General features: G+C 35.9%; 1 protein-coding gene across 1 annotated transcript; it reads right to left on the minus strand.

Moving 5' to 3' along the window:
* Positions 1 to 24,458: 24,458 nt before the first annotated feature.
* LOC139854107 (uncharacterized) lies at positions 24,459 to 25,040 on the minus strand. The gene has a single exon (XM_071843431.1). The coding sequence runs from the start codon at positions 25,038 to 25,040 to the stop codon at positions 24,459 to 24,461; it is 582 nt and encodes a 193-aa protein (XP_071699532.1).
* Between the last annotated feature and the right edge of the window lie 939 nt (positions 25,041 to 25,979).

Raw genomic sequence — 25,979 nt, forward strand, 5'->3', positions numbered from 1 at the left:
TATCTCCGGATAGAGTTTAAGTAGCATATCATGCTACTGTGGTTGACTCTTTTACCATGCATAGTGTAGAAATTGCCATGTTAGAATAATATAGTATGCCTGATGTTGTATTTGAATTATGTGTACACTGTGTGAATGGCACCAGTCGGGCCTAGGGAGACTGGGGACTCGAGACCGTGCCTAGGAGAGGTTAGAGTCCGTATAAGGTCAACCGTGCCTAGGGGAGGTTGGGTCCATAGGCTACTGATTGTAGAGTATAGTGTGAATGATGCATCCCCTGCATCTGGATAACTATACTGTGAATTGAGTAGCAGGGACTATCGGTAGACTCAAGTCCGATCAGCTAGGAGTCGTGTGCTCGTACAAGCCGCCGATCCTCGTATTGTCTTATTGTATGCTAGTTGATAGTTAGCATGTGTTGTTGTTAGTATATAGCTTGTGTGTGACTTAAGCTATATCTGTTAGATAGATTCCATTCACTTAGCGGTGCGCTAATCCCCCACATATTCTCCCCTTGCAGGTTTAGGTACTGCTAGTCGGGAAGGGTGCTATTGCAGAAGACATGTTTGACAACCCAACTCTGATGTGGACTTTTGTATAAATAATGTTTTGTGATAACGTAACACCGTTGTGTAAACTTAAACGTAATGACGTGACTTATATTGTGTTTGTTAATAAAGTCTTCCGCTGTGTATTTAAAAAAAAAAAAATGGTCGGTGTTACACTTTACCCATCTTATCCACCCCAACAACCTCAATTGACCTACGATCAACCACTTCCTCTCACCGAACCACCATCTGAGTAAAATTCTCCAACCACCCAAACTACGAAAGTAACCAACCCTGCTATCGGGACTGATGATCAATTGACTCAGTTCATTCAAGGACAACAACAGCTAAATCAGAGAACCGCGTCTAGACAAGACCAGACAGAGATACTGATATCGGCTAAAAAGTCACATTTTTACCCCGGTATTGAAGCCCAAAAACAATAAAGTTTCGAGCTTTATCACCAAAATACACGCTTCATCGGTTAAAATTGAAGATCAAGTGATTACGAAGACGGTGCAAAAAGAATCAAGAGAATCGGAGCTAAAACGAAGATTCTAGAGAGAAAACGATGAAAGACAAGAAACCAAGCTATGATCAAGAAAATCAAGTTGCGATCCAGTGAATTTAGCAAACTAGGGCAGGTCAAACGGCTAGCAAAATGGCTTTCCAAACGGCCTGCCACAATGGAAAACGGCTTGCCAAACGGGCCAAGCAAACAGGCATAAAAAAGGGCCACCATTGCAAACGGGCCCTGTAAACGGCTTGCCAAATGGCCTGCCAGCCGTGTGCAGGAAAATTTCACTTCTATTTAAAGGGTCTTTATCATCCATTTTTACACACACTTCAATTCACTTCTTTCTCTCTCTTTCTACAATATAAAACATACTTTTAAGGTCTTCGACTCTGTGCGGGAAACCTAGTACCCGGAGAAGAACGTCGAAGATTGTATTAGGACCGGTCTGGAGTTTGAAGTTGTTACTTTTGTATTTTGAACTCGTTTAATCTACCGGTACTTCTATCCTTTGTCTTTATATAATGTCTTCCACTATTATGCCTTGTGATATTGTTGCCATGATTAGCGAGTAGTTAACTTTAGTATATGCTATGATGTAGTCAGTTATAATGCCGAAATAATATTATGGTTTGTGTATGTTATCGAAATGCTTTCCGATAATGATTTAAACTCAATCGCTTTTCCAACTAATTGAACGTAGTTATCAGCTCTGTTATTGGGAAGTCGCGAACCCCGATTCAGAGTACACTATTGTAATACCCCGTCAAAATGTGGCATTGACGTGGTGTATTAACAGAGGTCAAAGTCTGATCGATGCAAGCTATATGCAACGTTTTTCAAAGTAATAGTGGCATTTTATTTAAAAACCAAACGTTTACAATACTTAAAGAAAACTAACAAAGTACTAATAAAAACTAAATGTATTTAAAATGAAAAGACATAATGCCACTATCAAAGTTTAAACAAATCTTCATTCCAAATGCATGACCTCTACTGCCTTACTAGCTAGAGCAGAAGCATTCCCTAATTACCTAAGAATAAACATGTAAAAATGTCAACACAAAGGTTGAGTGAATCATAGGTTTAATTAGTATAAAGTGTAGAGTATAGACCACAAGATTTTATTTGCATGCTTTGCCGGCATCGTTAAAAATATAAAAAGATTCTATAAGTTTGAGCACCCAGTAACTAAGCCTTAACGTTTGTTCAGTACCCATGTTTCTAAATACACTTAACCAATGTGTACTACCTCAAATAGTATACGCCCGTTTTGTGCTAGCGCGACCAGCCCAGACGGGGATGTCAAGCCCTATGGATCCATATACATCTATTCGCACCCACCAGTTCATAAACTGGTAGTTACTAGTTACAAAAGCTGAGAGATTTTCGGTTATAACTCAGCATAGAATGAAAGTTTAACACTTGTGTCTACTTGTAAAACAGAAAAAGACATGTATTCTCACCCCGAAAATCGTTTATAAAACAATTAAAAAGATGGGGCTATGACTCACCTTATGAGCGCAGTAAACAGTATGATAGTAAATAGCAGCGGTAGTCCAAAGTTGTCAACCTATCATCATTAGGTTTAAGTTAGTTGGATCATCATGGTCATCATCATCATCATCATTATAGTTATGTGTTTGATATATATGTTCATATATATGACCGGTGTCCTTTCTAGAGTTTACAATGTTAATCATTCCCACAGTTTAGATTTTGCATAACTCAAACGATCCTCGTAGCTATCAAGTAAGTCAATGGACAGACAGATGTAACCGGGGGCCAGGACCCTTGATCTGACATTTAGTTGTGATATTCGAGATCCACAACCATATCTCAAACTGGCAACCTAGACACCATCCATGACCGTAAGTTGCGGTGAGTCTCGTGAAAGTCATACGTTATTTGTTTGTGATTTTTAATTTCACTTATGTTCTAGTGAGTATAGGAATACATCACTTGTTTATTTTCGTTTTCAATATAGATCATATATTATATTATTCTTTTGTAATATTTAAGTCACATTATAATTTATTATTTCTTTCCATATATATATATATATATATATATATATATATATATATATATATATATATTTACACACATACACGTATACTTCTAATTATGTGGTACGTATATATGTATCTACATTTATACATGCGTGCACTCATGTATACATGTATATCTACATATACGCATAAACATAATCTTCCATATATATCTATATGTTTTCATATATACACAATATCACATCCATATTAGGGTTTTACAAATCAAATATTTTCAAGTTATAATACACCATCCTTATCATAATGTCAAAATCATAATACTTTCATTCATATCCAGATTACCATTCAATATTACGATTCAAGTATTATCTTTAAAGTTCATGTCTTTCACAAACTTTTAATCCATCATGTTTATTCATGTTCATAGCCTTCATAGTCCATATTAATAATTATCATCTTCGTATCACAGTACTTATATTAACTTCATAGTTTTAACATGTTCATAATCTTTGCTATTATTAATATTCGTACTACTAATATTTTTATTAATACTTAAGATCATAATCTTATCATTAAACATAACCATCTTTGCATCATCATAATCATCTTATATCATAAACGTATAAACGTATTCGTACACATCTCAAAATCATAACTTAATCATATTAATCATATTTTACTTTCATCTCATCTTCATATTAACAATCATATTCATTATTCTTAATTCTTCAAGTTAAGCTTATTATTATTACATAAACATCATCCTTTTATTCACAACTATATTATTAACCATCTTCATGTGTTTATTTATTTTCATGTTTATAATCATAAACTAATAACATAAGAATTAAAACAAAATAAAAGTATAATTAGTTTATAGTTTTTAGGGATACCTTAAGTGTATTAGAGCAAGAAAAAGAGGGTGTTTTGATGGTGACAGCCTGACAGGAAGACCGAACAGCAGCAGCGAAACAAGAGCAAAAACGCAACAAAAAGTGGTGGTTTTGGGTGTGTTTTGGGTTGCAGACAGCAGCCAAACAGCAGGGGCAGCAGCTACAGTGATGGTGGTGGTTTGCGGGGGTGTTCGGCGGTCAGACAGCAGCAAAAAGAAGCTGCAGCAGGCGGCAGTTGGGCTGCAGAAAACAGCCTTCTTGCGGTAGTGGTGGTGGCGGTTTACAGCAGAAAATAGTGGCGGAGATGGGACGGTTGTGGTGGCCGAAGGCGGCGGTGATGGTGGCTTTGGGGCTGCCAAAAATTAGAGAGGGAGAGGAGAATTTTGGGAGCTTTTTGAGAGGTGAATTGTGAATGAGAAATATGGAACTAGGAGGTTCCTTTTATAGTGCATTTGATTAGAATTAGAGTATAACTCAAATAGTTCATGGAAAGATCTAGAGCTTTAGTGTTTGGATTAGGCTCAAATTACTTAAAGATAAACTAGAGAAAAGATTAGGATTAGGATTAGTGAGTTGGGATTAGACTAGGATTGCTCTTGATATTTATCATGTAAATGTATTTTATTTATTTATTTATTATTATTTTTTTCGCCGAATATATATATTATTTACATTTTTTTAATTTATATATATATATATATATATATATATATATATATATATATATATATATATATATGGGGTATGATTCTCACACACTGTTTTTTGATCCTCACACACCCTTTTACCCTATTATTAGAGAGGAGTTCAAGTAAATTGGTGTGTGAGGATCAAAAAACAGTGTGTGAGAATCATCCCCCTATATATATATATATATATATATATATATATATATATATATATATATATATATATATATATATATATATATATATATATATATATATATATATATATATATATATATATTTTAATTTTTATCATTTTAATTAATGTACACTTTAGTCCCTGCACATTTTATTCGCGTTAGTCTTTCGTTAAATTTTTATTGATGATGACGAACCATGATCGTTAGTTTAGGTAACCTCATTACCCATTTCGCTATTTTCAATAGTTTCAAATTTCTAACCGAGAAATTTTACTTTGGACAACCTAAGTTTAAGTTTGTTCGTATAAAAATGATCGAAAAAGTTGGGTTGTTATAGTACCTACCCGTTATTAGAAATTTCGTCCCGAAATTTGGTCGTTGCCGTCATCTGGCGTTTCGTTTGCAAATAAGTGAGGATATTTCTCTCTCATGTGATCTTCACATTCCCACGTGGACTCTGGTCCTTGAAGAGCGTTCCATCGAACTTTGACGATTGGTATCCTACTTTGACGAAGTCTTTTGACGTTTCGGTCAATGATTTCCACGGGTTTTTTAATAAGGTTCAGTTTGTCGTTAACTTGAATTTCATCAAGTGGGATGATAAGGTCCTCTTCTGCTAAGAACTTTTTCAAATTCGACACATGAAACGTATCATGTATTCCAGCGAGTTGTTCAGGTAATTCTAGTCGATAGGCCACTGGCCCAATACGTTCGATGATCTTGAAAGGCCCCACATATCTTGGGCTCATCTTTCCTCGTTTGCCAAAGCGTATCACACCTTTCCATGGTGACACCTTTAGCAGGACCATGTCATTTTCTTAGAATTCTAAAAGTTTTCTTCTGACGTCAGCATAACTCTTTTGACGACTTCGGGCTGTCTCTAGCCTTTGCTTAATCTTTACAATGCATTCGGTCATCTCGTGGATGATCTCGGGACCAGTCAATTGTCGATCACCTACTTCGTTCCAATAGATTGGTGATCTACACTTTCGCCCATAGAGTGCCTCAAATGGTGCAGCTTGGATACTTGAATGGTAGCTGTTATTATAAGAAAACTCAGCTAATGGCAGGAATCGGTCCCATCCTTTTCCAAAATCAATAACACAGGCTTGTAACATATCTTCGAGCGTTTGAATCATTCTCTCGCTTTGTCCATCTGCTTGAGGATGGTAAGCAGTACTCATGTCTAACTGCGTTCCCAAAGCTTCTTGTAACGACTTCTAGAATCTAGAAGTAAAATGGCTATCTTGATCCGAAATAATAGAAACAGGCACACCATTCCATGAAACAACTTCCTTCAAATACAACTGGGCAAGCTTTTTCATCTTGTCAGTTTCCTTCATCGGTAAAAAGTGAGCTGATTTGGTGAGACGGTCAACAATCACCCAAATCGTATCATAGCCATTCGCAGTTTTTGGCAACTTCGTAATGAAATCCATGGTAATTCGTTCCCACTTCCACTCGGGAATCTCAGGTTATTGCAGTAGCCCAGAAGGTTTTTGGTGTTCAGCTTTAACTTTAGAGCAAGTCAAGCACATGCCCACATAGGTTGCAATATCCGCTTTCATTCCAGGCCACCAATATAACATTTTTAAATCATGATACATCTTGTCAGCGCCTGTGTGAATCGAATACCTTGTCTTATGTGCCTCATCAAGCACTTTCTTTCTTACTTCGCCAATTTTTGGGACCCAAATTCTTCTGGCAAAATAACGAGTTCCATTTCCTTTAATTTCGAACTGCTTGTCTAAACCTCTAAGAGATTCTTCCTTCTTGTTTTCTTCTTTAAGCGCTTCAAATTGGGTATGTCGAATTTGTGTAGTCAAATTGGTATGGACAATCAGATTTAAGGCTCTAACTTATAAAGGTTTAACCCTTTCTTTTCGACTTAGGGCATCAGCCACCACATTTGCTTTACCAGGGTGGTATCGAATGTCGCAATTGTAATCATTTAATAACTCAACCCAGTGTCGTTGCCTCATGTTGAGTTGTTTCTGGTTCAGAATATGCTGCAAACTCTTATGATCAGTAAAGATGGTACACTTGGTTCCATAAAGATAGTGTCTCCACATTTTGAGTGCAAAAACCACTGCACCAAGTTCTAAATCATGTGTGGTGTAGTTTTGTTCGTGAATCTTTAGTTGTCGGGAGGCGTAAGCAATGACCTTTTGCCGTTGCATCAAGACACAACCAAAACCTTGGCGAGAAGCATCACCGTATACAGTCATCGTTTCCTTCAGGTAGGGACAGGATAGGAGCAGATGTTAACTTCTGTTTCAGAAGTTAGAAAGCAGCTTCATGCACATCGGACCACTCATATTTCTTGCCCTTATGAGTTAAGGCAGTCAATGGTCGTGCAATCTTAGAGAAACCTTCAATGAATCTCCTATAATAACCAGCAAGACCTAAGAATTATCGCACTTGGGTTGGCATCTTAGGTGCTTCCCAGTTCTTAATAAAGTCAATCTTCGTTGGGTCCACTTGTATCCCTTGACTACTAACCACGTGACCAAGGAATTGTACCTTTTATAGCTAAAACTCGCACTTCGAAAACTTCACGTACAATTGTTCCTTCTCGAGTAGTTCTAATAGTAATCTCAGGTGTTGCGCATGTTCATCTTTACTCTTCGAGTATACTAAGATGTCATCGATGAACACAATTACAAACTTGTCCAGATAGGGCTTGCATACACGATTCATAGGGTCCATGAACACTGCAGGTGCATTTGTTAACCCGAATGGCATCATTAGGAATTCGTAATGGCCATAGTGAGTGCTAAACGCTATCTTGGAGATATCTTCATTCTTCACCCTCAATTGGTGATAACCAGATCTCAAATCATTCTTAGAGTATACGGATGACCCTTGTAGTTGGTGGAATAGATCATCGATTCTCGGTAGTGGATACCTGTTCTTGATAGTTAACTTATTCAGCTCGCGATAGTCGATACACATTCGCAGGGATCCATCCTTCTTCTTAACAAAGAGAATGGGGACTTCCCACGGAGATGAGCTTGGTTGAATGAAACCTCTATCCAACAATTCTTACAATTGGTTGGACAACTCTTTTAGTTCCGATGGCGCCAATCTATATGGTGATCGTGCAACTGGTGCAGCTCCGGGTACGAGATCTGTAACATCCCGCCTTTTTCCGTTTACTTTTTCGTTTAATTATTTAAAGTCCGTTATATGATTATAACATCCCTCGTTAATATGCGTTTTAAAAATATCTCGTTTAGGTAAATCACGCACCCGCAACCGAACTTGAGGGACTAGTTTCACCAAAGTGCCAAAGAGGTGACTAGCATTTGACTAGCCAACCCTACCTCCCATCTTTTTTTCATTTCCATTTTGCTTTTCTTTTACTACTTCCCTATTTTTTTTCAATTCTCCAATTTGAAGATTCATCATCTAAATCCGTTCAAGTAAGCATCAATCAAAACAAATTACATATTTGGAATCCTTACAACTTCCTCTTCAATTCCATACCGATTTTATTACATTTGGGTAACTTTCTAAAATCACTAGATTTTGTGCTCTTGATGTTTTTAAGTTATAAAGTTGTTAATTAGTGTCTATGGCTCAAGTCTAACATGAATATATGATTTATATGTTCGATTTTGTTATTTGAAGTAACTAGCATGAACATAAACTTTGGTGTGTTTGATTTGGTGATTTGGTTGTTTGAATGATGTTAAATGTTATAAATGCATGTATTAAATGAGTTCCTAACATCACTAGCTTCAATTTGATGTGTAGGTTGCTTTAGAAAACTCCATAAACTTGATAAGTGATTTTGGTGAATTTGGGTTAGGGTTTGATAAGCTTGAAATGAATATTTGATGCATTGAATGCCATGAATTATTGTTAGCAAGTAGTTAGTTGTATTGTATGCTTGAATATCTACAAAATGGCATGTGTTATGTATGCATTAAATGCCCAAATCATAAATGTGCAATTGTAAAATTTGAAGCATTAAATGTGTGCATTGATTGATCATTTGATTTAAAAAGTCAATTATTGCAAATAATGTTTTCGGTTAGTGAAATGTGTTTAGTTGTGTTCTTTATCAAATTACCTTTCTAACGATATAAGATACGAGTTCTAAGTGTTAGCGGTTTGTGATTTATGCTTGAAAGAGTTTTAATTTGAGACTTGGACATTTGAGACTGACCAGGTACCAGCACACGTTAAATGCCGCGGCGCGGCAGTCTTAGGTCGCGGCGCGACCTAAGGCGTGTCCAGGTTCTGACCAACATAGTCAAAATATGAAAAATGTTTGGCACGCTATGGACCTCCGATTCACATGTAACTTGTTCTAACATGCTTATATATGAATAAAAACCTCAGAAAAATAGTTCGGGACCCGACCCGAACGTGTTGACTTTTTCGTTGACTTTGACCGACCAAAGCTGACTTTTAATCAAACTTAACCAAATGTTTGTGCAATCATTCTAACATGCTTTTATACTTGTACCTTACATGAAACATGACAATTTGATTCACATGCTATTATGATCGAGTCTTAACGAGCCATAGGACTACTTGAACACTTTGACCTATCGTGTTTACCGTTATTGAGACAAACCTATTTGTTTAGGTCAAGACTAGCATTCGTTCTTGCATACGTTTACTTGTTGAAGTACTTTTACATACGTGCACTCAAGGTGAGATCATAGTCCCACTTTTACTCTTTTGAACTTACATTTGGGATGAGAAAACATAAACATTTCTTTTTACTAAGTGAACACAAGTACAGGAAAACAAACATTCTACATACGAGTTTGAACAAAAATCCTCAATTCGATTATCATTAATTACACTTGCCGGGTGTAAGCGAGAACTTATGTTATATGGCCATATGGGTTTGACAAACCCTCATACAAACGGTTCGCTACCATTTACGAATGAAATATATTTTCGAGAAACAGTGTATGTTCTAACACTATTGTGATGGGGTTCTATGGAAGGAATGTTAAGCATTGATAATTGGGTGCTCGTGAAACAAACTTTTGGAATGTATTACTATTATATCAATGTTACAAATCTTGTGGTTCACTTGTACTTACTTACTTAAACCTATGATTTCACTAACGTTTTCGTTGACAGATTTCTATGTTTTTCTCAGGTCCTTGAACGTTTTGAGATACATGCTTCCACTCATTACTTTTGATACTTGCTTGGATGTCGAGTATATACATGCATACATGGAGCATCTTTTGGCTACTTTTAATTCGTGTCGCATAGATTTCAATTGTACTTATAACTTTGTAACGTAACTTTTGGATGAACGATTCTTGTAAACTTGGGGAACAAATCTTAACTTTTGAAATGAATGCGACATATTTTCGGTCAAACGTTATTTTAAAGACTTATGACCACTTAATGGGACCTAAGTAGTCGGCGCCATCAATGACGATTTTGTCGGGTCACTACAGATGGTATCAGAGCGTTGGTTGTAGGGATTTAGAGTTCATTGGTGTCAACCCCTAGTCATAGGGTACATTAGTGAGTCTAGACTACAACCGGCATATAGACTTAAAGTAGGAATTACTTGACTACTTGTGCATTTATACTCGAACGTTTCTACTCATATCTACTCTTTGTTCATCTTAATCTCACGTTGTTTAATTTGATTGACACGCCACCTTGACTATATGAAATGATGTCGAATGCACATATGAATCAGGGTAATATAATTTCCCGGATTATATTATGGTGACTCATATGAATGTTCCGACATTGTGGCATAAAGAAATTAAGGCGAGTCAAGGAAAATTTTTCTCTCTATCCTTATTCCATATCATGATTAGTATTATTGAAAATACTAATCAACGGTATTCTTGTATTTTGAAGGAACAATGCCTCCTCGTCGTGTGCCATGCCATGAGACTCACGAACAAGCTCTACAATGAATGATAGCCACCGCCGTGGATGCGGCTATGGCCGGTCACTCCTCCAACAACAACAATAACAACAACCACAACAACAACAATCAAGGAGCCGGTAACTCAAGCGAGGGGTGCTCCTATAAAGCCTTCATGGGGTGCAAACCTCATACTTTTGATGGGACCGGGGGACCGGTTACTCTCACTCGATGGTTTGAACAAACGGAGGCCGTCTTTAGTATAAGCGGTTGTCGGAACCAAGATAAGGTCAAATACTCCACTCACACTTTTTCCGGTGTCGCCCTCACATGGTGGAACACCTATGTACAATCGGTGGGTACCGATGAAGCTCACGCCCTCTCTTGGGCCGACCTAAGGGAAAAGATGATCGTCGAATATTTCCCCCGTAAAGAAACCCGAAGGCTCGAACAAGAGCTAAGAACTTTGAAAGCGGTCGGAAACGATCTCAAGGCTTATAATCAACGATTTTCCGAACTAGCCTTGATGTGCCCAAACCTTGTAAACCCCAAAGCTTTAAGGGTTGAACTTTACATGGATGGTCTCCCAAAGAGCATCAAACACGGAGTAATGTCATCCAAACCCACTAATCATCAAGAAGCTTTGAACATGGCCTGCAAGTTGATAGAAACGGTAGACGAAATTGTAGTGCCGGCACCTAAAGCCGAGGATAAGTCGGGTAACAACAAAAGAAAATGGGAAACCCCCCAATCAAGAAACAACAACTTTGCCAAGAAGCCTTACACCTCTGACGGCAAGAAAGGTTATGCTGGAAACCTACCTCTTTGCAACAAATGCAACAAGCACCACTTTGGTGAATGTGGCAAGCTAATTTTCCATCGGTGCCAAGGAGTTGGTCATAAGGCCAACGAATGTAAAAGTGTCGCCCCCATCGCTCAAAAGGGGCCCAATGCACCAAAAACGGGCACTTGTTACGAATGTGGCCAAACGGGCCATTATAGAAATGCATGCCCGAAGAAGAAAGATAACCCCAATATGCGCGGCCGAGCTTTCAACATCAACATTGAGGAAGCCCGAGATGACAATGAATTAGTCACGGGTACGTTTCTTCTCAACAACACTTATGTTACTTGTTTATTCGATTCGGGTGCCGATAAATGCTTTGTATCCAAGACTCTGATTCATTCTTTTAGCACTCCACCACTCCCACTAGATACTACTTATACCATTGAAGTGGCCAAAAGGAAACTATTGAGTGCCGACACATATTACCGGGGGTGTACGTTAAACATTTTGGGTAATGAGTTTGAAATTGACTTGATACCCATGGAACTAGGAAGCTTCGATGTAATAATCCGTATGAATTGGCTAGCCAAAATGAAATCTCACATCCTTTGTGATCTTAACGCAATCCGAATTCCTATCGAGAATGGTGAACCTTTGATTGTTTATGGCGATAAGAGTTGCACCGGACTCAACCTCGTTTCATGCATTAAAGTTAGAAAACTACTCCGTAAGGGTTGTTTTGCGATCCTTGCTCATGTTAAGAAAGTCGAGTCCGATGAGAAGCACATCGATGATGTTCCAATTGTTAGTGACTATTCCGATGTATTTCCCGACGAATTGCCGGGTCTTCCACCTCATCGACCGGTTGAATTCCAAATCGATCTTATTCCGGGAGCCGCACCCGTAGGACGTGCACCATATAGACTCGCTCCATCTGAAATGCAAGAATTGCAAAGTCAAATCCAAGAACTACTTGATCGTGGTTTTATCCAACCTAGCCATTCACCTTGGGGCGCTCTGATTTTATTCGTTAAGAAGAAAGATGGATCCTTATGAATGTGCATTGACTATCGTGAACTAAACAAATTAACGGTTAAGAACCGATATCCTCTTCCGCGCATCGATGACCTCTTTGATCAATTACAAGGATCACGTGTATATTCAAAAATCGATCTCCGCTCGGGTTATCATCAATTAAGGGTTAAGGGGGAAGATGTCTCCAAAACCGCTTTCCGAACTCGTTATGGTAGTTATGAATTCCTTGTCATGCCATTTGGTCTCACTAACGCACCGGCGGTATTCATGGATCTTATGAACCGCGTGTGCAAACCGTATCTTGAAAAATTCGTTATCGTGTTCATCGATGATATTTTGGTTTATTCTAAAAGTGAAGAAGAACACGAGGAACACCTCCGACTTGTGCTTGAACTTTTAAGATAAGAACGACTCTATGCTAAGTTCTCCAAGTGTAAATTTTGGTTGAAGGAAGTTCAATTTCTTGGTCATGTTGTAAGTGATCAAGGTATTAAAGTTGATCCATAAAAAATTGAAGCCATTAGTAAATGGGAGACTCCTACCACTCCTACTCACATTCGTCAATTCTTGGGTCTCGCCGGATACTACCGTAGATTCACATGCTATTATGATCGAGTCTTAACGAGCCGTAGGACTACTTGAACACTTTGACCTATCGTGTTTACCGTTATTGATACAAACCTATTTGTTTAGGTCAAGACTAGCATTCGTTTTTGCATACGTTTACTTGTTGAAGTACTTTTACATACGTGCACTCAAGGTGAGATCATAGTCCCACTTTTACTCTTTTAAACTTACATTTGGGATGAGAAAACATAAACGTTTCTTTTTACTAAGTGAACACAAGTACAGGAAAACACAGATTCTACATACGAGTTTGAACAAAAATCCTCAATTCGATTATCATTAGTTACACCTGCCGAGTGTAAGCGAGAACTTATGTTATATGGCCATATGGGTTTGACAAACCCTCATTCAAATGGTTCGCTACCATTTACGAATGAAATATATTTTCGAGAAACAGTGTATGTTCTAACACTATTGTGATGGGGTTCTATGGAAGGAATGTTAAGCATTGATAATTGGGTGCTCGTGAAACAAACTTTTGGAATGTATTACTATTATATCAATGTTACAAATCTGGTGGTTCACTTGTACTTACTTACTTAAACCTATGATTTCACCAACGTTTTCGTTGACAGATTTCTATGTTTTTCTCAGGTCCTTGAACGTTTTGTGATACATGCTTCCGCTCATTACTTTTGATACTTGCTTGGATGTCGAGTATATACATGCATACATGGAGCATCTTTTGGCTACTTTTAAATCGTGTCGCATAGATTTCAATTGTACTTATAACTTTGTAACGTTACTTTTGGATGAACGATTCTTGTAAACTTGGGGAACAAATCTTAACTTTTGAAATGAATGTGTAATGACCTGGAATTTTCCGACCAAATTATACTTATGAGATTAATATTTACATAAATTAAACCATACCAACATGATAAGCAATCCAAATTGTTGAGACTTGTGTTTTTGAAAAAAGTTTTACACAACGTTTGACCGTCCAATATGACCGATGATATCACGAACTATATAACATACGATAATTATATGTTTGTGTATATATATGTATTTATATATATTTAACATGATCTAAGGATGGTTTAACATCTCATTGTGTACTAATGACAATGAGTTATAAGTATATTTTGAAACTACTAACTTAAGTTTTCAAAACGATAACTATACGTAACATTCTTTGATATATATACTTATAATCTATAATGCTTATACATGTATCGTATATATAATGTATTTAATCACTTTTTAAGGACTTAAATACATAAAACAATATAAGTATATTCACAAAAGGTAGCTATATTTGAATTCTCGTTCCGTTTCCTCAAGATTTCTATACGTATATCTAGGGTATATGTACCCGTATCATACCCAGCTTTTATACGTATTTACTATTGGTATATACACATCAAATCAACATCCTAATCAACATTATTACTGCCCTAGATATGAGGTAACTAGAATTGTCAAGTAGTATGAATTATTAGTAAGAAAACAAAATTAGGAATCCTTTTCTTTCTTTATAAACTAAAAACGTTTTTATAAATGAACACCATTTCTTCACTCCATTTTCTCATACCTACACCCTCATTTCTCTCTCAAAATACTCCTAACTTCATACTTGATCATCTCCAAGCATTTTCCCCATCATTTAGCTTCAATTACAAGCCTTAAACACCATAAGAAAACTCTTTCAAGAACATATCAAAATAACCACACATTTGAAGAAGTTTACTTCCAACCTTTTGATCTAACTCCACCACTCTTTGATTCCAAGATTATTTCTTATCTTTTGCAGTAACTTTGTCTAAGTAACTTGAGGTAGTAACCTTGTTCATAATCTTATTCAATTCATATTCATATAGCTATCTTATTTTGTGGTATAAAATTTTAACAACAAGAACATAGTTTGAATGATTTCAAACTTGTTCGCAAACTAAATAGATCCTTCTAACTTGACTTTTAAAACACTTCAAGACCTGTAATATATCATAATGATATGCTAACCTATAAAGATATAACTTGGTTTTACAAAGAACATCTTAAAAACTGAATCTACGTCGTCGGAGTGCAACCGGGGGCTGTTTTGGGTTGGATAATTAAAAACCATCTTGAACTTTGAATTGGAAGTTCATGTTCTGGAAAAATGATATTTCTTATGAATATGTTAACACATAAAAATTTCATGGTTTAACTCAAAGTGTAAGTATTTTTAGAAAAATGATCATTAAATGTTGTTTTTATGATGGAAAATGATCACTTTCATAAGTTTCACCAAAGTTTGACCTATAACCTATGATTTCGAATACAAACTAAGGTATTTTCAGTTCATATTCTTAAAATTTGACTCGATCCAAGGAAGTGGCAAGTTGAACCAACAAAAACGGAGTTGTAATGAAGAAACTACGACTAAAACAAGATTGGGTATCCGAAGTTAGTTTAGCTACGAAAATATTTGGATAAAAAGTAAATTAATCATATCTTTTCTAATTAATATGATATTTTATATATAATTACTTATGATTTGATTTTATATATTTCAGGACCACCCGTAAACAACACGAGAAGATTAATCATAAGACCTCATGATTGTACGCAACACGTCATTTGACAACACGGTACTTTATGTACGCAACACGTCATTTGACAACATGGTACCATGGGTCGAGATTAATTCTGATCAATACGAATATGATGGGGTCTTTATTTATTTTATTTAAGCAACTAATTGAGGACCACTAACATCGGACTGCTAACTACGGACTAAGAAAATATTAAAAGTATTAAAAGTATATATATATGTAACGATTACTTAAAAAGAAAATATGTTGATATATTATATATATGATTAGGTTCGTGATATCTATCGGAGACCAAGTCGAATTAAATACCTTCAAGGCAAAAGTGAGTTTCATTTGCTCCCTTCTTAATTGCTTTTGCAATATATATTTTTGGGCTGAGAATACATGCGCTGCTTTTATAAATGTTTACAAAATAGACACAAGTACTTAAAATAAATTCTACGTTGAGTTGTACCACTGGCATATTTCCCTGTAGCTTGGTAACTACTATTTACATGGGTATTGTAAACGCAAATCCTGTTGATAGATCTATCGGGCCTGACAACCCCAACCGGACTGGACGACCAGTATTCAACGGTTGCACAGTACTTCGTTTTGGTGACTACACTTGGTACGGTGTAGTGAGATTTCATAAGAAAGGGAATATGCGACGTTGATTAAATGTTAAGTATGGTTACCAAGTGCTCAACCACTTAGAATGCTTTACATACACTTGCGAGTGTATTATGTTTATGATTATGAAATCTTGTGGTCTATTAACATATTGAAACGATTGTTATGATAAACCTATGAACTCACCAACCTTTTGGTTAACACTTTAAAGCATGTTTATTCTCAGGTACGAATTAAGTCTTCCGCTGTGCATTTGATCAATATAAGGACATTACTTGGAGCCGATCATCGCAATGGGACCAAATGTTGATGACTTCGTCCAGGTGGATTAGGACGGGTCCTTTCAGTTGGTATCAGAGCGGTGGTCGTAGCGAACCAGGTCTTGCATTAGTGTGTCTAACTAGTAGTTGTTAGGATGCATTAATGAGTCTGGACTTCGACCGTGTCTACATGTCAAAAGTTTTGCTTATCATTTCTAGTCGGAAATCATCTGCTTATCATCCTTAGGAAATTACCTGCTTATCATTCATAAGTCTAGACACGTTTTACTGCATTTACTGCATTGATAGTGTATAGACGAATTCTTATCTTAGCATATCTGTTATTGCGAACTTTGACTGATATCTTTTCAAAGATTTTCCTTAATTTACGGGATTTTGGTATTATATATACATATGTAAATTATGTATTGAAGAGTACCAAATCTAACTCCTATAATCTATTCCATACCAAAAATTCATTTTCCCCATTATACAAGATGGATTCCGCATCTAGTTCGAATTCTTCAGATTCCGACAGTTATGCCGATATGGAATTCCATTCGGGCTTCGAAAGCAGTGTCACTGGAATGGATCAACCAATTTCCCATCATCTATTCTGGATGAATTGGAAATGGGTTCGTAATATACTAAATCACTGGAGACAAGAAGAAGGTGATCCATTCCATCCACCAAATTGCCCTCTTGGCGATGAACCTGAAGCACTTACCGGCGAACCTATTCGAAACACCATTTTCTCTATCATTTCTAGAGTATCTCGTCACGATTATATACTATCCCATATTACAAATCTTGTTCATTCGCTCGCTCCAACCGCCAATCATCCCGGTGTACTAGCAGAAGTTAACGAACTTCGCGCTCGCGTGACGGCTTTGGAGAACATGGTGCGAAGGTTGCAAACACCAGCAGCAGCACCAACAACATAATCAGCACCACCATCAATAACATCAACAATACCATCATCACCAGTAACAAACAACATCCGCATCACACGTCTCGACATCATAATCTGTCCCACAAACATCAACATCATACGCACCATAGATACCAAGGAGTACCAACAATAATGAACGATGAAGTATTGATCCATAACTTCATTGATATTCTGCGAAGAATATGTGGTTTCAAAAAGTTTTAGAGATTTCTTATTCTAGCTCAAACCGAAAAGCAAATGAGATTAATATCATATTAACTCATTAAATTCATGATTTCATCTGAAGAAAATATATATGTATATATGTTTTCATAAAGATTGTAATTAAAAGTTCTTTTGTACAAAATATTAATGGTGAATTTTTTTTAACGGGTAGGTAATACCCGAGGAATAATTAGATTTCATCTTAATAAGTTACATTGTACATTCGTCGAAGCTGATTCAACAGTCATTTACTATCCTACTTACAACCACCGATATACGTATCCGTTCACCGCAGAATAACCATTTTCATTCAATTTCATATTTGGATTTTGACTTCCCAGAATCCAACAAGTGGCATATGAAGAAAACATATGACAAAATAAAATCTGTTAGAAACAAACAAATTAACTATGAAGAATTTTGTTAAGAATCCACGCTAACTGTTCCAGCTAACTGTTCCTAGCTAACTGATTACATTTTATTTATCGCAGTTTATTTATCGCAATTTAATTATCGCACTTTTATTTATCGTCATTTAATTTCTGTAATTATTTTACGCACTTTAAATATCGATACACGTATACAATGTTTTGACATATCATATCGACGCATCTATATATATTATTTGGAATCACCATAGACACTCTATATGTAGTAATGATCGAGTTCTCTATACAGGGTTGAGGTTTATTCTACAATAATATATATAGTTTGAGTTGTGATCGAGTCTGAGAGGTATACGGGTCACGACACGTATTAATTAATTCGTATATTATATATTAAACTATATATGAATTATTGGACTGTTACTGTGGACTATCGACTGTGGACTAATGACATTGGACAATTAAAATGAATTAAAATATTGATTATAACATATGAAACTAAACATTTCTTCAAGATTGCCACTTGATTTCATCTTAAACCTCATTGTATCTCGACGATTACAATCAGCGTTCAAATCTATCATGATTCTTAAAAACACCTCAATCGAGAGGATAAACCAACCGCACTTCATCTACGGAAGAAAAGATTGATGCATATAGTTATGCACCTGAAAAACCCTAATCTATCATGATTCTTAAAAACACCTCAATCGAGAGGATAAACCAACCGCACTTCATCTACGGAAGAAAAGATTGATGCATATAGTTATGCACCTGAAAAACCCTCGGAAACTGAGTAAACGTTTGACACGTATCTGTTCTAGTTCCTTTGACATTGTTATTACCGAAGATCATTTTGCAATCCCTTTCCAAAGTAGCTAATTTTGTCACAGCTCCAGCAAGTCAACTCCGAATTTTCATCCGAAACAACTTTATTATAACCGCGATATATATGTGTACTCTTTATTGTTACTGGGGAACCTTTTATATTCCACAATATTACCATCAGCGATTAATCATTGTAAAAACACAATTCTCCTGAAACTACCTCGGTTTGATAACCGATGACCCAGATCAGTTAACTTTGAAAATACTGACGAAGCAGCATGTTGTAGATGATCTTACTGGCCATAAGTTTGATGATAAAGAAAGGAGTGTTAGGAACGCTCGATAGAAAATTTAGTACTGAAAAGCGGATTATGTGAAACTATGAAGAAAGCCGTGGACAAATCACAAAGAATAAGTTTGCCTTCAAAGAATCCAAATGATTCTGTGCCTGCTGAAATCGTTAGCAAACATCTTATTTCTCATTCTAAACCTTCACAGACAAATCTTCTTCATCATCCATTGATATTAGAAATTCTAAGATATTCTCGTATGTTCTATTATAAATATCCTCCATATTTCTAGCGATATTTTCACAACTATTCTTATCTGAGATCATTTATCTCCCCGTAATATCTGCAACATAAAAGAAACTGTGTTAGTTTCTAAATTCTGAAACCTTCGAGTTTAAAATATAAAAGTTTTGAAGTAGTGTTGGGAACTGAAGCATGGATTAGTATAATATAATGACACTTGATCAACGTCATTATATTACAGTAAGTCATGCTGAGTTTCTAATGAAGCATGATGATTCACAGTACCGTCATCATGTGCCATTTACACGACTCTTACATTCTATCTAATCTCTAAACATATCAAGAGAATATTTTTCTGGATGACTCGGTCTTCACCAGGGTATTCTGGTAATTTAACAAATCAAAATCGTTCTATTACCATTTTCTTCTTAGAGCATTAGCTATGTTCATTCTGAATTTCATATCTACGAATTCCGGACCATTACTCGCTTGACTCGAAGTCGGGAAGAGAAAACGAAAGCATGAAGCTCCGAAAAATAATGAAGAATATAAACTTCGATAATAACTCCGAAATTACAAACCGTGTATATTGATGCAGATAGCAATATAGAGACACGGGAGAATTAGAAACACTATAAACACAAGGGTATAGTAGAAGTAAATAGATTCTTCTGGTGGTAGATGAAAAAGAAGAATGACAGATATAAAAGTTAGGAGTATATCAAGAATCAGGACTAAATGGAGCATATTGATGAATGCTTTAAAGTAAGAATCAAGGGAGAAAGAATAGAAGGTGTGAGTCGTGGAAAATAAGGAAACAAAGGGATGAATTTATAATGAAATATCCGACAGAGCAATCGAAACAGATTATTGCATATAATCAAAGAAGATCCTGATTTCCTTAATCACCAAAGAACCAAATCTTATTACGTAAGATTCTCTTTAAATCCCTTAAATCCCGGAAATCAATCATAACTACGTCATCGGTTAAGACGAATATATTTTACTCATCTCACTCTTTTACGATAGTCTCATTTATATTCTTCGCATAATCGAATCGTTTTATCTACATTACTGAATGATTATAAAACTCCATTATCACCTTATATTTTTCATGAAAACCTTCTTATTGTTATCCATAACAACCTCTATCAAATTTCGGGGACGAAATTTCTTTAACGGGTAGGTACTGTAATGACCCGGAATTTTCCGACCAAATTATACTTATGAGATTAATATTTACATAAATTAAACCATACCAACATGATAAGCAATCCAAATTATTGAGACTTGTGTTTTTGAAAAGAGTTTTACACAACGTTTGACCGTCCAATATGACCGATGATATCACGAACTATATAACATACGATAATTATATGTTTGTGTATATATATGTATTTATATATATTTAACATGATCTAAGGATGGTTTAACATCTCATTATGTACTAATGACAATGAGTTATAAGTATATTTTGAAACTACTAACTTAAGTTTTCAAAACGATAACTATACGTAACATTCTTTGATATATATACTTATAATCTATAATGCTTATACATGTATCGTATATATAATGTATTTAATCACTTTTTAAGGACTTAAATATATAAAACAATATAAGTATATTCACAAAAGATAGCTATATTTGAATTCTCATTCCGTTTCCTCAAGATTTCTATACGTATATCTAGGGTATATGTACCTGTATCATACCCAGCTTCTATATGTATTTACTATTGGTATATACACATCAAATCAACATCTTAATCAACATTATTACTGCCCTAGATATGAGGTAACTAGAATTTGTCAAGTAGTATGAATTGTTAGTAAGAAAACAAAATTAGGAATCCTTTTCTTTCTTTATAAACTAAAAACGTTTTTATAAATGAACACCATTTCTTCACTCCATTTTCTCATACCTACACCCTCATTTCTCTCTCAAAATACTCCTAACTTCATACTTGATCATCTCCAAGCATTTTCCCCATCATTTAACTTCAATTACAAGTCTTAAACACCATAAGAAAACTCTTTCAAGAACATATCAAAATAACCACCCATTTGAAGAAATTTACTTCCAACCTTTTGATCTAACTCCACCACTCTTTGATTCCAAGATTATTTCTTATCTTTTGCAGTAACTTTGTCCAAGTAACTTGAGGTAGTAACCTTGTTCATAATCTTATTCAATTCATATTCATATAGCTATCTTATTTTGTGGTATAAAATTTTAACAACAAGAACATAGTTTGAATGATTTCAAACTTGTTCGCAAACTAAATAGACCCTTCTAACTTGACTTTTAAAACACTTCAAGACCTGTAATATATCATAATGATATGCTAACCTAACAAGATATAACTTGGTTTTACAAAGAACATCTTAAAAACTGAATCTACATCGTCGGAGTGCAACCGGGGGCTGTTTTGGGTTGGATAATTAAAAACTATCTTGAACTTTGAATTGGAAGTTCATGTTCTGGAAAAATGATATTTCTTATGAATATGTTAACACACAAAAATTTCATGGTTTAACTCAAAGTGTAAGTATTTTTAGAAAAATGATCATTAAATGTTGTTTTTATGATGGAAAATGATCACTTTCATAAGTTTCACCAAAGTTTGACCTATAACCTATGATTTCGAATACAAACTAAGGTATTTTCAGTTCATATTCTTAAAATTTGACTCGATCCAAGGAAGTGGCAAGTTGAACCAACAAAAACGGAGTTGTAATGAAGAAACTACGACTAAAACAAGATTGGGTATCCGAAGCTAGTTTAGCTACGAAAATATTTGGAGAAAAAGTAAATTAATCATATCTTTTTTAATTAATATGATATTTTATATATAATTACTTATGATTTGATTTTATATATTTCAGGACCACCCGTAAACAACACGAGAAGATTAATCATAAGACCTCATGATTGTACGCAACACGTCATTTGACAACACGGTACTTTATGTACGCAACACGTCATTTGACAGCATGGTACCATGGATCGAGATTAATTCTGATCAATACAAATACGATGGGGTCTTTATTTATTTTATTTAAGCAACTAATTGTGGACCACTAACATCGGACTGCTAACTACGGACTAAGAAAATATTAAAAGTATTAAAAGTATATATATATGTAACGATTACTTAAAAAGAAAATATGTTGATATATTATATATATATGGTTAGGTTCGTGATATATATCGGAGACCAAGTCGAATTAAATACCTTCAAGGCAAAAGTGAGTTTCATTTGCTCCCTTTTTAATTGCTTTTGCAATATATATTTTTGGGCTGAGAATACATGCGCTGCTTTTATAAATGTTTACAAAATAGACATGAGTACTTAAAAATATATTCTACGTTGAGTTGTACCACTGGCATATTTCCCTGTAGCTTGGTAACTACTATTTACATGGGTATTGTAAACGCGAATCCTGTTGATAGATCTATCGGGCCTGACAACCCCAACCGGACTGGACGACCAGTATTCAACGGTTGCACAGTACTTCGTTTTGGTGACTACACTTGGTACGGTGTAGTGAGATTTCATAATAAAGGGAATATGCGACGTTGATTAAATGTTAAGTATGGTTACCAAGTGCTCAACCACTTAGAATGCTTTACATACACTTGCGAGTGTATTATGTTTATGATTATGAAATCTTGTGGTCTATTAACATATTGAAATGATTGTTATGATAAACCTATGAACTCACCATCCTTTTGGTTGACACTTTAAAGCATGGTTATTCTCAGGTACGAATTAAGTCTTCCACTGTGCATTTGCTCAATATAAGGACATTACTTGGAGCCGATCATCGCAATGGGACCAAATGTTGATGACATCGTCCAGGTGGATTAGGACGGGTCCTTTCAGAATGCGACATATTTTTGGTCAAACGTTATTTTAAAGACTTATGATCACGTAATGGGACCTAAGTAGTCGGCGCCGTCAATGACGATTTTGTCGGGTCGCTACAAGATCTATTTGGAATTCTACCGATTTATGAGGTGGAAGACCAGGTAGTTCTTTGGGAAAGACGCTTGGGAATTCTCTAACGATTGGCACATCTTCAATTCGCTTTTCTTCAGTCTCGATCTCTTTCACATGTGCAAGGATGGCTTGATAGCCTTTCCTTAAATACTTTTGTGCCTTCATGCACGAAATCAGGTTAAGTTTTACACCGGTTTTATCCCCATAAACCATCAAATTCTCCCCATTATCAAGGGGTATACGAATCGCCTTCTCGAACACACTACTTCGGCTCTATTCTTAGACAACCAGTCCATTCCTATTACTACGTCAAAGCTTCCTCTTTCAATAGGCATCAGGTCCACCAAAAATGATTTTCCTTCTAAAACCAAGGTACAGTCTTTGTAGATTTTATTAGCCTTCATAAGTTTACCGTTCACCAATTCAATACAGTACTTAGTGTCTAAGGGTACATGGGTTTTGTCAAGCATGCAACAAGATTCTATGGATACGAAACTTCTATTGGCACCACAGTCAAATAGTACTGAAACAATGTGATTGTTTAGAAGAAACGTACCAGTAACCAAGTCGGGGTCTTCACGAGCCTCGTGAGCATTGATATTGAATGCTCTTCCTCTTCCTTTCTATGGTCCTTTCTTGTTTGGACATTCATTTCTAAAGTGCCCCTTCTGACCGCACTCATAACATGTCTTCACGGCACCAGTATTAGTAGCAGGAGGATTTGCAGTACCAGTAGTCTTTGACCAGCAGTTCTAGCTCAGGTGCCCTATTTTCTTGCACTTCCCACAAGTCACAGTACATCTTCCCTCATGGTGCCTCTCACACCTTGAACAATAAGGAGCTTTTCCTTGATATCATTTCACAGAAACTTCCTGCTTTTTGGATGACTGGGAGTTAAAGTTTCCAGTCCACTTCCTCTTATTATCCCCAGATTTCACTTCAGCAGCATTCCGTTGAGTAAATTGATCCATGAGATCATTTGCCATATTAATGGTCTCTTGCAAAGTTTGGGGGAGCTTGAATATTTTCAGAGAGACCCTTAACATAACGGTCGATTTTCTTCCTTTCAGTTGGGACCATACCCGGAGACAGCAGAATCAATTCCAAATAGCGGTTGGTATAAGTAGCAAGATAAGTCCCAATAACCTTTAGATCCCATAACTCTGCCTCCATCTTCTTAACTTCATTATCGGGACAATACTCAGCAGTCATACGGGTTTTGATGTCTTCCCAAGGGATGGCATGAGCAGCCTCGAGACCCATAGGTCGAGCAACAGAATTCCACCAGGTCAAGGCTTTACCTTCCAGTGTGGAAGTAGCAAACTTTACCCAGTTAGCTTGAGCACAGTTACTAATACTAAACACTGACTCCATCTTCTCAATACAATGGGTTAGACCCACTGGTCCTTCAGTGCCTTTGAATGGTAGTGGCTTACAAGCCATAAATTCCTTATAAGTGCAGTTTTGTCTAGTGTTCGAGCCTCCAGGCATATTAGCCATTGCAGCAGAGACACCTTCATTGATAAGTGCTCGGAGTTCATCAGGACTATAAGTTCGTCTTCCGGACATTGTTCTTCAAACAATAAATACAGAGTTAGCATCCTTAGATATGTATGCATATTGTCAAATAGTCAGGGTAATTTCTTCATTCGGAGGAGGTCATAGTAGCTCGGTGAATGGCTAGGACTTTCGTCCTCGGAGTCGGAGAGAATGATGGGGTTAACTTTTGACATGTTATCTAAAAGAAAACAAGTAAATCTAGAGTAACAAGTAAGTAAGACAACTTATAAATGTCTAATTATAGATTAGGCTTATTAACGTATCCTATAGGCAGACACACTAATGCATCCTAATTCCCTATAACCAGATCTCTGATACCAACTGTAATACCTCGTCAAAATGTGGCATTGATGTGCTGTATTACCAGAGGTAAAAGTCCGATCAATGCAAGCTATATGCATCATTTTTCAAAGTAATAGTGACATTTTATTTAAAAACCAAACTGATGTATGAAATCGCGTCTATAATTTATAATGGGAAATACCGGTTCAAAAGATTACTACACACTAACGAGTAGTGTACCCGATCGTGCAATAGTATAAAGTTGGTAAATCCAAGATCGTTCCAAGGACAGTTTAGACGTGAAAATTAAGATTGTAACTAATGGAAATAAACTAAGTTAATCTAGAAAATGGAAATTACGAGATAATAGTTTTGGTGGCTATTTAACGATTAGCCAAATCAAAGATAGCTTTAATTAATAACAAGAAAGAACAATATTTTTGGTATTTTAAGATTTAAGCTTTAAAGCAAACAAACAAGTAAAAATAAGATAGTTGTAAAAAAATAGGAGAACGAATGCTTGTCTAGACCTTTTACACCTAGTATTAGATGCATTTAGATTAAGCCCCAACTATTATCTAACTTATGTGAATTATCTAGTCGGTTCACCTCGAATTCCCCAGTGCAAACACTTCAATTAAGATTACACGACACCGAATTCCCCGT

The sequence above is a fragment of the Rutidosis leptorrhynchoides genome, chromosome 6 (assembly GCF_046630445.1).
Source record: "Rutidosis leptorrhynchoides isolate AG116_Rl617_1_P2 chromosome 6, CSIRO_AGI_Rlap_v1, whole genome shotgun sequence".
NCBI classification, from domain to species: Eukaryota; Viridiplantae; Streptophyta; class Magnoliopsida; order Asterales; family Asteraceae; genus Rutidosis; species Rutidosis leptorrhynchoides.